Here is a 12,144-nt window from a genome sequence, read left to right as displayed (position 1 = left end):
GTGGAAACGAGCCCTTCGGCCCAACTTGCCACACTGGCCAACAATGTTCCAGCTACGCTAGTCCCACTTGCCTGTGCTTGGTCCATATCCCTCCAAACCTGTCCTATACATGTACCTGTCTAACTGTTTCTTAAACAATGGGATAGTCCCAGCCTCAACTATCACCTCTGGCAGCTTATTCCATACACTCACCACCCTCTGTGTGAAAAAGTTACCCCTTGGATTCCTATTAAATCTTTTCCCCCTCACCTTGAAGCTTTGTCCTCTGGTCCTCGATTCCCCAACTCTGGGCAAGAGACTCTGTGCATCTACCTGATCTATTCCTCTCATGATTTTGTACACCTCTATAAGATCACCCCTCATCCTCCTGCTCTCCATGGAATAGAGACTCAGCTTACTCAACCTCCCCCTATAGCTCCACTCTCTAGTCCTCGCAACATCCTCGTAAATCTTTTCTGAACCCTTTCAAGCTTGACAATATCTTTCCTATAACATGGTGCCCAGAACTGAACACAATATTCTAGATGCTGTCTCACCAACGTCTTGTACAACTGCATCACGACCATCCAACTTCTATACTCTATACTCATCATGACTGATGATGGCCAATGTGCCAAAAGCCTTTTTTGACCACCTTATCTACCTGCAAATCAGCCTTCAAGGAACCATGCACCTGTACTCCAAGATCCCTCTGCTCTACAACTCTACCCAGAGACCTACCATTTACTGTGTAGGTCCTGCGCTTGTTAGACGTCCCAAAATGCAACACCTCACACTTCTCCGTATTAAATTCCATCAACCATTCCTCTGCCCACCTGGACAATCGATCCAGATCCTCCTGCAATCTTTCACAACCATATTCACTATCAGCAAAACCACTAACTTTTGTATCATCAGCAAACCTTCTAATCTTGCCCTGTATGTTCTTATCCGAATCATTGATGTAGATGACCAACAGTAACGGGCCCAGCACCGAACCCTGAGGCACACCACTAGTCACAAGCCTCCAGTCCGAGAAGCAACCTTCCACCATCACCCTCTGCTTCCTTCCAAGGAGCCAATTTGCTATCCATTCCGCTATCTCTCCTTGGATCCCATGCGATCTAACCTTCCAGAGCAGCCTACCATGCAGAACCTTCTCGAACGCCTTACTGAAGTCCATGTACACAACATCTAAGCTCTGCCTTCATCGACCTTTTCGGTCACGTCTTCAAAAAAATTAATCAGATTTGTGAAACACGACCTCCCACGTAAAAACATTGCTGACTATCCCTAATCAGCCCTTGCCCATCCAAATGCCTGCATATCCTATCCCTCAGAATACTCTCTGATAACTTTCTAACTACAGATGTTAGCTCATCGGCCTTTAGTTCCCAACATTTTCCCTGCAGCCCTTCTTGAAAAGAGGCACAACATTTTGCCACCCTCCAGTCTTCAGGCACCTCTCCTGTATTAAAGGACGAAGCATCTCTGGAGGGAATGGGTAGACGACGTTTCAGATCGACACTGTTCTTCAGACTGATATAATCCAAATGAATCAGCCTGAGGAAGGCTCCTGATGTGAAACATTGATTGTCCGTTCCCTCCATAGAAGTTGCAGGACCTACTGAATTCCTTAAGCACATTTTTGCTTTGCTTGAGAGAAAGGGATGGTGTCCTTACAAGAAACTAGGAAGAAGGGATGTAGTTTAGATAGCTGTGAAAATCAGTGAGTTTATAGTAAATCTGCGTGAATGCTTCGTCTCCTTGATAGAGACAAAAAGATCAAGAAAGGGGGAGGGAGGTTTTGGAAATGGTCCAAGTGCATTTGAGGGAAGGGCGGAAGTTACTGGCAGGGTTAATGACATTGATGAGTTCTGCATGACTGCAGAAGGCAGCACCAATGTAGTTGTGGAGAAAGAGCTGGAGAGTGGTGCCAGAGTAGATTTGGAGCACAGAACATCCAATGTAGCCAAGGAAGAGGCAGGCATGGCAGGAACCCTTGGCCCTGTCCACGGCTATGCTTTTGATTTGTATAAATTTGGAGGAGTTGAAAGAGAAGTTGATCAAATGAGAACAAATTCCGCCAGGCGTAGGAGAGAGTTAGTCGAGGGGAACATTCCTTAGTTACTCCCATACTCCACCTTCTTTTCCCATTTCATTCCATCATCTGCAGTTCCCGGTTACCTCTACTAATCATGCCCCAGCCACTGTTGTTATCTCCACTCCTTTCTCCCTCACCTGACTCCTTTTACCAATCCATCCCTCCTCATTTAGATTTAACTACCATGTGCCAACAATTTGCTCCACCTCTCAATATTGTTTATCCCCTCTCCACTCTTTCAGTCCAGAGGAAGAATCTCAACCTGAAATGTCAACTGTCCATTGCCCTTCACGGATGCTGCCGGACTTGCTGAGGTTTTTCATCAGTTTGTTAGTTGCTCTGATTATCCATGTAGCTCATCAATCCATGATTTCCATCCATACCCATCAAAACAATCAGGTAATTCTAGAATCAATAAAACCAACTGCTCTATTTTCACATCCAGATGACATTCATATCAGTAGAATGTTAAACATTCTTTGTATGAAGAACTGATGTCTGATTTTAGTTTTTCACACAGAGGGGGTGCATACATGGAACGGGATGCCAGAAGAACCAGCAGAGGGGCGTATAATTACATTAAAAAACATTTAGACACGTACATGGATAGGAAAGGTTTAGAGGGGTATGAGCCAGGAGCAGGCAAGTGGAACTAATTTTTTCAAGCAACTAGGACAGCATGGATGAGTTGGGCCAAAAGGCCTGTTTCCCTGGCTTATAGCTTTATGACTATACTGCGGGGCTGTCAAACAATGTTAGCGAGTTAGAAATGGGTGGTCTTAGCATTGGTTTTGCTGTGTGGTCAGTAGATCAAAGTGAGATTGTTTCAGGTTTAGCTACAGTGAGGGGGAAGGAGGTAGTGGCTGGAAGATGTTTGTGGTGGGAACGTAGAACATCGAACAGCAGAACATTCTTTGTATAATGAACTGCTTTCCAATTTTAGTTCTAAAGTTACTATTTTACTATTTCATATGTTGGTCTCTTTGGCATAATGTTATCACTTAACATGAAAAGTTACCCCAAAACAGTGGCATCTTCATTGACTTCATGATATTCAAAAATTAAATAAAGCTTTAACTTGTACTATTGAAAATATCAAATAGCTTCGAAGGACGAGGTAAACAATGTGGTTTGCACAGGTACAAAACATAGATTATCCATTAAGATTTTTAAATTACGCATCAATTCATTCAGGTTGTTCATGTTTACACATATCTTTGTAAAACTTTCTGTTCTCCTCAGGGCAGGTGACTTTGATGAGTGGCAATTTATAAATTGCTTTGTTGTTAGTGGTCATCAGAAGAAAAAGAATTGTAGAAAGGCAGAATGGCCAAGTACATACAGGTAATCCAATCTGCAAAACAGCATAACACAATTGTGAAGCAAAGTTCTTTCAAAAAAGTTCCAGCAAAAAGATATGCATTCCAATGCACTAACTAATTTTGCGCACAGGCTGATTTATGAAAGAATAGTGAGAGAACTGGGAATATTAAAGGTTGACTGTCAGTGAGGCTGATTCCTCGATCTGCCGTGTGAAAAATGTCATATGGTCTCAAATGAGCATTGTTCAGCATTTTATCCAAATTATAGAATTTATGAATAGGCAGCATTTTCATGCTCTGGGCTATTTGGATCTGCAAACTCGAAATATCCTGTGCTTGGTGTACTTACATCCTCTTTCCTCAAAGAAAGTGATGAATGTTCTGCTTCTTAAAACCAATTGGCTGTTTTGGTTAATGTCACAAGTTTTGGTTGTATAGTTTCTTGTGTATACATCATGCCATGGACTGAAAATTGACTTTCAATGCTGTTGCAGGCAGTATCTCATTTTGCAGCAGATCCATTAATATAGGTCTCTGATGCAGAATTTGATGACAAAGTGCTGGAGTACCTCAGCAGGTCAGGCCTATCCATGTCCTCCAGAGATGTTGCCTGACCTGCTGAGTTACTCCAGCACTTTGTGTTTAGTCTAGTTTAGTTTAGAGATAAAGGGTGGAAACAGGCCCTTCGGCCCACTGAGTCCGCACCGACCAGCGATCCCTGCACATTAACACTATCCTACACACACATTTTATATTTTACACCAAGCTAATTAACCTACAAACCTTGGAGTGTGGGAGGAAACCGAAGAATTCAGGGAAAACCCACACAGGTCACGGGGAGAATCTGTACAGACAAGCACCCATTGTCAGGTTCAAGCATGGGACTCTTGGGGCTGTAAGGCAGCAGCTCTACCACTACACCACCGTGCTGCCTTGTGTTCTACATAAGATTCCAGCTTCTGCAGTTCCTGTTTCCAGGTCTCTGATGCATCAGGAGGCTGCGAGTAATAAAAATAGGTTCTTGAAAATGGACAGGCTGTTTGATAATGAGAAAACTTTTCCAAATTTGCAAGTGTGTAATAGAAACTCCAAATGTTTCCCTCTTCAAGAACCCTTTTTTTTTTACAAATGAGGCAAACTTCCCGACACATCAGCAATTTCAGGATTTGTTCAAAGTGAAAGTAAAATAACCTTAAGAAGTGGATCTGTAAATAAAAGTTGGAAGATAATTTCAGGCTCAAGCACAGATCAGCGTTATGTGAAACACCAATACTTTAATATTACATTTTTGATGTTTAATGATAGCAACTTACCACAGATATTGTGTTCATCAGCGCTTCGCCTAAATATGCACAGAAAATCGCTAATGGAGGAAAACATTATTTTGTAAATATGAGATAATGATTAATTCTATAATAGAGCATTCTATTAGGGAATTTCTTTAAGCTATACCAATTATATAGCGATAATACTTTGATAATACCTCTATCTAAATGAAAAGGTCACAAAGTGCCTTCTAAGGATATTACCAAATAAAATTTGATACCAAACAGGAACGGACATTATAGGCTGGATCATGCTGTTACGGTCCTTTTTACATTAGATTAGAGACATTCAGAAAAAGCAGGAAAAACATGAATAAAATATTAAAATGTTTTAAATTCCTCGAGTTATTAAATCCCCAGTTTCAGCAACCCATGGAACACCCTGGACTAACTATAGAGGTCAAGGTTGCAGACAGTGATTCAATGCTCATCCATTTGACCTCCTGTGCATTCCAGAATTGCATTCTTGTGCTTGGTGATGGAAGTCCGTATTGAACTGAGGTCCGACCTGCTGCCAGCCATTGGTTCTCTATGAAGTGCCTGTGTGTTCTGGCCCAATAGGATAGATGACCAAAAGTTCAGTTTTAAGAAGCATCATTATGAAATAGTTAGGTTGAAATGTAGAGAGGTTTCATGGAGGACTTTCAAAAATTGGAATCTTGGATGTTGAAGCCACAATTTGTGTGGCGAGCATGCTGACGAGTTAAACCAATCTCCTCTGCCTGCAGGTGATCCATATTCATCCATTCCCTGCATCTCTATGAGTCTATCTAAAAGGCTCTTAAATGTTACTCTAGTATTTGACTCCAACACCACCCATGGGAGGTATTCTCGGCAGCCACTGCTCTCTGTGTTAAAAAAATGCACTCCACACATTTCCTTAAACCCATTTTAACAAAGCTGTGCCCACTCGCCTTTGACATTCCCACCCTGTAAAAAAGGCCTTTCATAATTTTATATACTTCCATCAGGTCTCCCCTCATCCTCTGACATTCCCATGAAAGCAATCCGCAAAAACAATCCAACAATGCTTATCATCCCCATTTGACAATTAGGATCCTTTTTTGAGGGATTGGATCTGCAATCTTACAGTTAGAAGGATTGAACCTAACCACCTGCAGATGCAAGCTTCTTTTCCAAAGCCTGCTCTGGTCCCATTCCCCGACTATAAATCAATCATGGTAGTCTCTCAGAGGAACTCCCAACAAATAGATACATTGTACTATGACATCTGAGGAAAGTAGACCTCAACTGAAAGTTCATTCCTGCTCAAGAATCCTACCCTTGCCAGTAACTGAATAAGTCAAAGTTTATTTTTCTTAAATGGGAGTCTAGAATATTTTTAACTGATGGAACTCTGCCATCTTGCTTTTGAAGTTGTAAATTTTTCCTAATTTTTTGGTTGAATTGCAGACTTTCGAAATGATATCATAAGTTGTTCAGGAAAAAAAAAAATGTAGATGGTGGTTTAAATCGAAGGTAAACACAAAATGCTGGAGTAACTCAGCGGGTCAGGCAGTATCTCGGGAGAGAAGGAATGGGTGACGTTTCGGGTCGAGACCCTTCTTCAGACTCAGCATCCCGAGATGCTGCCTGACCCGCTGAGTTACTTCAGCATTTTGTGTCTACCATCATAAGTTGTTTCCTCTCCTCATTTCCTTGTCAATCCATTTCAGGTTATCACACACTTCTCATACAGTGTTTGCAAACTACCAGCCAATCACAATTTCCCCTTTCTCCTCCATTATTCTTGAAATGTTTGCTGACTTAAAAATTAATACTTCCTGCTCCAAAAACTGGTGGCCAAATAGATTTGTGGTAGAATATTTAGTGTCGTATCCCTGACACCATTACGTTTGGCCACCACCATTGTTTGTTTACTTGGTTGCATTGACCACGATGCCATCAGATGGCACGTCAATGATGCATAACATTTAGGGCATCATGAATACATATCATTTGGGAACATCGTGCATTCAAGGAATAACATGGTAATGTACCAAGAAGATCACAATGCTTAAAAAAAATATTAAGTTGCATATGTCTTATTATTTGAGTTCAATGGCCTGGATTTTGCAGTCAGCAACTTGCACTGCCCACTGCCCTCTAGACAAAGTTTCCACCAATTTATTTTGAATCTTTTCGCGAGAATTTGCTGGATAAAACCAGATCCAACATCAGCGGTAAGCTCTGTGCCAACTGCAGGACCTTTTGCACATATAATCTCATAATGTTGGGGTTGGTGGGAGAATAGAACAAGCCCTGCCCACAAACACTGTAGGGAAAGGAAGAGGAGAGCAGTAGTAATAGGGGACTCTATAGTGAGGGGGTCAGATAGGCGTTTCTGTGGACGCAGTCGGGAGACCCGGATGGTGGTTTGCCTCCCTGGTGCCGGTGTCCGGGATGTGTCTGAGCGTGTCCAGGATATCCTGAAAGGGGAGGGAGAGGAGCCAGAGGTCGTGGTACATATAGGTACCAACAATATAGGTAGGATAAGGGAAGAGGTCCTGAAAGGAGAATTCAGGGGGCTAGGAAGAGAGTTAAAAAAAAGGACTTCCAAAGTAATAATCTCAGGCTTACTGCCTGTGCCACGCGATAGTGAGAATAGGAATGGAGTGAGGTGGAGGATAAATACGTGGCTGAGGAACTGGTGCAGGGAGCAGGGTTTCAAGTTTCTGGATCATTGGGACCTCTTCTGGGGGAAGTATGACCTGTACAAAAAGGACGGGTTGCATCTGAACCCGAGGGGAACCAATATCCTGGCGGGGAGATTTGCTAAAATAACTGCGGAGACTTTAAACTAGTACGGTTGGGGGGAGGGACTCAAACACAGATAGCTAATAGGCAGTGTGTGAGGCAGGAGGCAGAAAAGGGAAACACTCAGACCCAATATGTAGGAGAGAAAGAAGGGAAAAGAAATAAACTGAGAATAAGAAATGATGGGTCCCTTAAATGTGTATATTTTAATGCTAGGAGCATTGTAAGAAAGGTGGATGAGCTTAGAGCCTGGATTGACATCTGGAAGTATGATGTTGTCGCGATCAGTGAAACATGGTTGCAGGAGGGTTGCGATTGGCAATTAAATATTCCAGGATTTCATTGTTTCAGATGTGATAGAATCGGAGGGGCAAGAGGTGGGGGTGTTGCATTGCTTGTCAGGGAGGATATCACAGCAGTGCTTTGGCAGGACAGACTAGAAGGCTCGATTAAGGAGGCTGTTTGGGTGGAACTCAGAAATGAGAAAGGTTTAGCAACACTTATAGGGGTGTATTATAGACCGCCAAATAGGGAACGAGAATTGGAAGAGCAAATATGTAAGGAGATAGCAGATATTAGTAGTAAGCACAGAGTGGTGATTGTGGGTGATTTCAATTTTCCGTATATAGACTGGGAATCACATTCTGTTAAAGGGCTGGATGGTTTGGAGTTTGTAAAATGTGTGCAGGATAGTTTTTTGCAGCAATACGTAGAGGTGCCTACCAGAGAAGGGGCAGTGTTGGACCTCCTGTTAGGAAATGAGATGGGTCAGGTGACGGAGGTATGTGTTGAGGAGCACTTTGGGTCTAGTGATCATAATGCCATTAGTTTCAATATCATTATGGAGAAGGTCAAATCTGGACCAAGGGTTGAGATTTTGGATTGGAGAAAGGCTAATTTTGAGGAGCTGAGAAAGGATTTAAAAGGAGTGAAATGGAAATTGTTGTTTTATGAAAAGGATATAATAGAGAAATGGAGGATATTTAAAGGTGAAATTTTGAGAGTACAGAGTCTTTATGTCCCTGTTCGGTGGAAAGGAAAGAATAATCATTTGAAAGAGCCATGGTTTTCCAGGGAAATTGGACACTTGGTTCGGAAAAAGAGGGAGATATACAATAAATATAAGCGGCAGGGAGTAAATGAGGTTCTTGAGGAATATAAAGAATGTAAAAGGAATCTTAAAAAGGAAATTAGAAAAGCGAAAAAAAGATATGAGGCTGCTTTGGCAAGTAATGTAAAAGTAAACCTCAAGGGGTTCTACAGATATGTCAATAGCAAAAGGATAGTGAGGGATAAAATTGGTCCACTAGAGAGTCAGAGTGGACAGCTATGTGCTGAGCCGGAAGAAATGGGGGAGATATTAAACAATTTCTTTTCTTCGGTATTTACCGAGGAGAAGGATATTGAATTATGTGAGGTAAGCGAAACAAGTAGAGTAGTGATGGAAATTAGGAGGATTAAAGAAGAGGAGGTACGGACACTTTTGAAGAATATAAAAGTGGATAAGTCTCCAGGTCCTGATAGGATATTCCCTAGGACATTGAGGGAAGTTAGTGCAGAAATAGCAGGGGCTATGACGGAAATATTTCAAACGTCATTAGAAACAGGGATGGTGCCGGAAGATTGGCGCATTGCGCATGTTGTGCCTTTGTTTAAAAAAGGTTCTAAAAGTAAACCTAGCAATTATAGACCTATTAGTTTGACGTCTGTGGTGGGAAAATTAATGGAAAAGATACTTAGGGACAATATATATAATTATTTGGATAATCAAGGCCTGATTAGAAACAGTCAACATGGATTTGTGCCTGGAAGGTCATGTTTGACTAATCTTCTTGAATTTTTTGAAGAGGTTACCAGGGAAATTGATAAGGGCAAGGCTGTGGATGTTGTCTATATGGACTTCAGTAAGGCATTTGACAAGGTTCCACATGGAAGGTTGATTAAGAAGGTTAAATCGTTGGGTATTAATAGTGAGGTTGCAAGATGGATTCAACAATGGCTGAATGGGAGATACCAGAGGGTAACGGTTGACAATTGTATGTCAGGTTGGAGGCCAGTGTCTAGTGGAGTGCCCCAAGGATCTGTGTTGGGTCCACTGTTGTTTGTCATTTACATTAATGATCTGGATGATGGTGTGGCAAATTGGATTAGTAAATATGCAGATGATACTAAGATAGGTGGAGTAGTTGATAGTGAGGTAGATTTTCAAAGTTTACAGAGAGACTTGGGCCTTTTGGAAGGGTGGGCTGAAAGATGGCAGATGGAGTTTAATGCTGATAAGTGTGAGGTGCTGCATTTTGGTAGGACAAATCAAAATAGGACGTACAGGGTAAATGGTAGGGAATTGAGGAATGCAGTGGAACAGAGGGATCTGGGAATAACTGTGCATTGTTCCCTGAAGGTGGAATCTCATGTGGATAGGGTGGTGAAGAAGGCGTTTGGTATGCTTGCCTTTATAAATCAGAGCATCAAGTATAGAAGTTGGGATGTAATGTTGAAATTGTACAGGGCATTGGTGAGGCCAAATCTGGAGTATGGTGTGCAGTTCTGGTCGCCAAATTATAGGAAGGATGTCGACAAAATGGAGAGGGTACAGAGGAGATTTACTAGAATGTTGCCCGGGTTTCAGCACTTAGGCTACAGAGAGAGGTTGAACAGGTTGGGTCTTTATTCTTTGGAGCGTAGAAGGTTGAGGGGGGACTTGATAGAGGTTTTTAAAATTTTGAGAGGGACGGACAGAGTTGACGTGGGTAGGCTTTTCCCTTTGAGAGTGGGGAAGATTCCAACAAGGGGACATAGCTTCAGAATTGAGGGACAAAGGTTTAGGGGTAACATGAGGGGGAACTTCTTTACTCAGAGGGTTGTGGCTGTATGGAATGGGCTTCCGGTGGAAGTGGTGGAGGCTGGCTCGATTTTATTATTTAAGAGTAAATTGGATAGGTATATGGATAGGAGGAGATTGGAGGGTTATGGTCTGAGTGCAGGTAGATGAGACTAGGTCAGGGAGAATGGTCGGCGTGGACTGGTAGGGCCGGACAGGCCTGTTTCCATGCTGTAGTTGTTATATGTTATATGTTATATGTTAATAAACATCTACAAACGTTGAAGCCTCAAACCCAATTTTTTTGTCTGTCAAAATGTCACAAATATTTCTAAATGTTATGATCAAATTAAAATATTTAACAACAGTTAAAAAGTTGCAAATATATGTAAATGATTATGTATCTAATTATATAGACACCTTAATTCCTCTCAGTCATTTTTTGAACTTAATGTAGAACAGCTTGCACCAAGTCGAACTTGGCACATGTTGTTGGAGTGAGTTGCCCAGGAAGATGCTAAATCTCTGCTGGACAAGCATGGAATGCGGTTATGAAAATGTTGCTGAGCAACTGTTAGCAAGTTTGGAATACATTTAGTGAAAGTAATAGATCTGTGAGAAACTCTTGGTATTTCTCTGGAAAATCTAGCCTATTTCTTTGTTTGAAACCTTGCTTTGACATGGAACTTTAATATAGAGAGAAAGAATGACAACAAGCTATTTTGTGAAAAGCATTATGAGAATATGATTGCTTTATCAAAAAGAATCACAATAATAAAATATTAACATTAAATTATCATGTATAAATATGATTCTTTCATTTATCTATTCTAAATTCTGGTAGAATTACAAGATGTGATATTCATAGACATCTTATGTAAAACCTTTCATGATATATTGATATGTACCGCATAGCATTGCCAAAAGATGGGTCTGCCACGTCAGGGCATAGAACATTCCACCCACTGCAATACAACCCAGGACACTGTTGTAGCTCCACAATCCATCGTAGATTTTCTGAAATGGTGAATCCAGGGATAATCCTAAAAGACAAGTTAAATACCAAAACAAAATATGAACTATTCAGCTCCATATCAGAAGTAACTTTTTATTTTGCCTATGTATAAGTATCTCTGTTACGTAATTACCACTGTAAAGTAACATGATAAATTGCATTATATTTCCATTGAATGCATTATGTGCATATGCAACGGATATGAGTATCTGATGGAAACCTAACTATCTTGTTGAATCACAAGCAACAGGAGTAAAAATCACCCTCTGTTGCTTTGTAACAATCCATGGCAGGGGCAGTTGCATTTCATTACTCAAGATGATTCCCACTTTACTATCAAAACCAAGAGCCCTCAATATTCTTCATGTTTTTGATTCCAGTATTTCCAGATGAGAAATGTTATGATCTTACCTGCCAATATGCCAAAAGACGATCCGATTACAGCATGCAGGCAGGTGATAGGAGATGCGATAACCAATGCAACAAGGAAAATGCCGCCAGCCCAGGGATTGTTGCAGCCGTAAACCTGCCCGACTCCCACTGGAATAGCTCTCAGAAGCTAAATAAAAATTGATTAAAATTCATATTTTAATTTATGCAATCTATAAGAGCAAAAGTCATGGAAGCTGTCATGGAAATACAACAGTTTTTAAAAGTTTTGTTTACCATATGGCACTGTGTTACTGCGAAGTTTACCTCAGAACTTTATTTCGCTGCACATCTCTTTTCCTTCCTTAGTTGTTTACTGTCATTTCTACAACGGTGCATCCTCTCTTAAAGAATGTTAAAAGGGTGTAATTAGGGTGTAGTAAAGATTAATT

General features: G+C 41.1%; 1 protein-coding gene across 3 annotated transcripts in view; it reads right to left on the bottom strand.

Moving 5' to 3' along the window:
* Positions 1 to 3,255: 3,255 nt before the first annotated feature.
* Positions 3,256 to 12,144, bottom strand: part of slc14a2 (solute carrier family 14 member 2) — a 46,995-nt gene continuing 38,106 nt past the window's right edge. For all 3 annotated transcript variants that reach the window (XM_078396188.1, XM_078396177.1, XM_078396197.1), the window contains 4 exons: positions 11,735 to 11,882; positions 11,217 to 11,351; positions 4,719 to 4,768; positions 3,256 to 3,437 (listed from right to left, as the gene is read on the bottom strand). In XM_078396188.1, the coding sequence (XP_078252314.1) occupies positions 3,270 to 3,437; positions 4,719 to 4,768; positions 11,217 to 11,351; positions 11,735 to 11,882 (501 nt within the window). In that variant the 3' untranslated portion in view covers positions 3,256 to 3,269. The remainder of the gene's footprint in view (positions 3,438 to 4,718; positions 4,769 to 11,216; positions 11,352 to 11,734; positions 11,883 to 12,144) is intronic.

Source organism: Rhinoraja longicauda, chromosome 1 (assembly GCF_053455715.1).
Source record: "Rhinoraja longicauda isolate Sanriku21f chromosome 1, sRhiLon1.1, whole genome shotgun sequence".
Classification (NCBI taxonomy): domain Eukaryota; kingdom Metazoa; phylum Chordata; class Chondrichthyes; order Rajiformes; family Arhynchobatidae; genus Rhinoraja; species Rhinoraja longicauda.
Note: the sequence above shows the minus strand (reverse complement) of the source record. Positions and strands in the feature narration are given on the sequence as shown.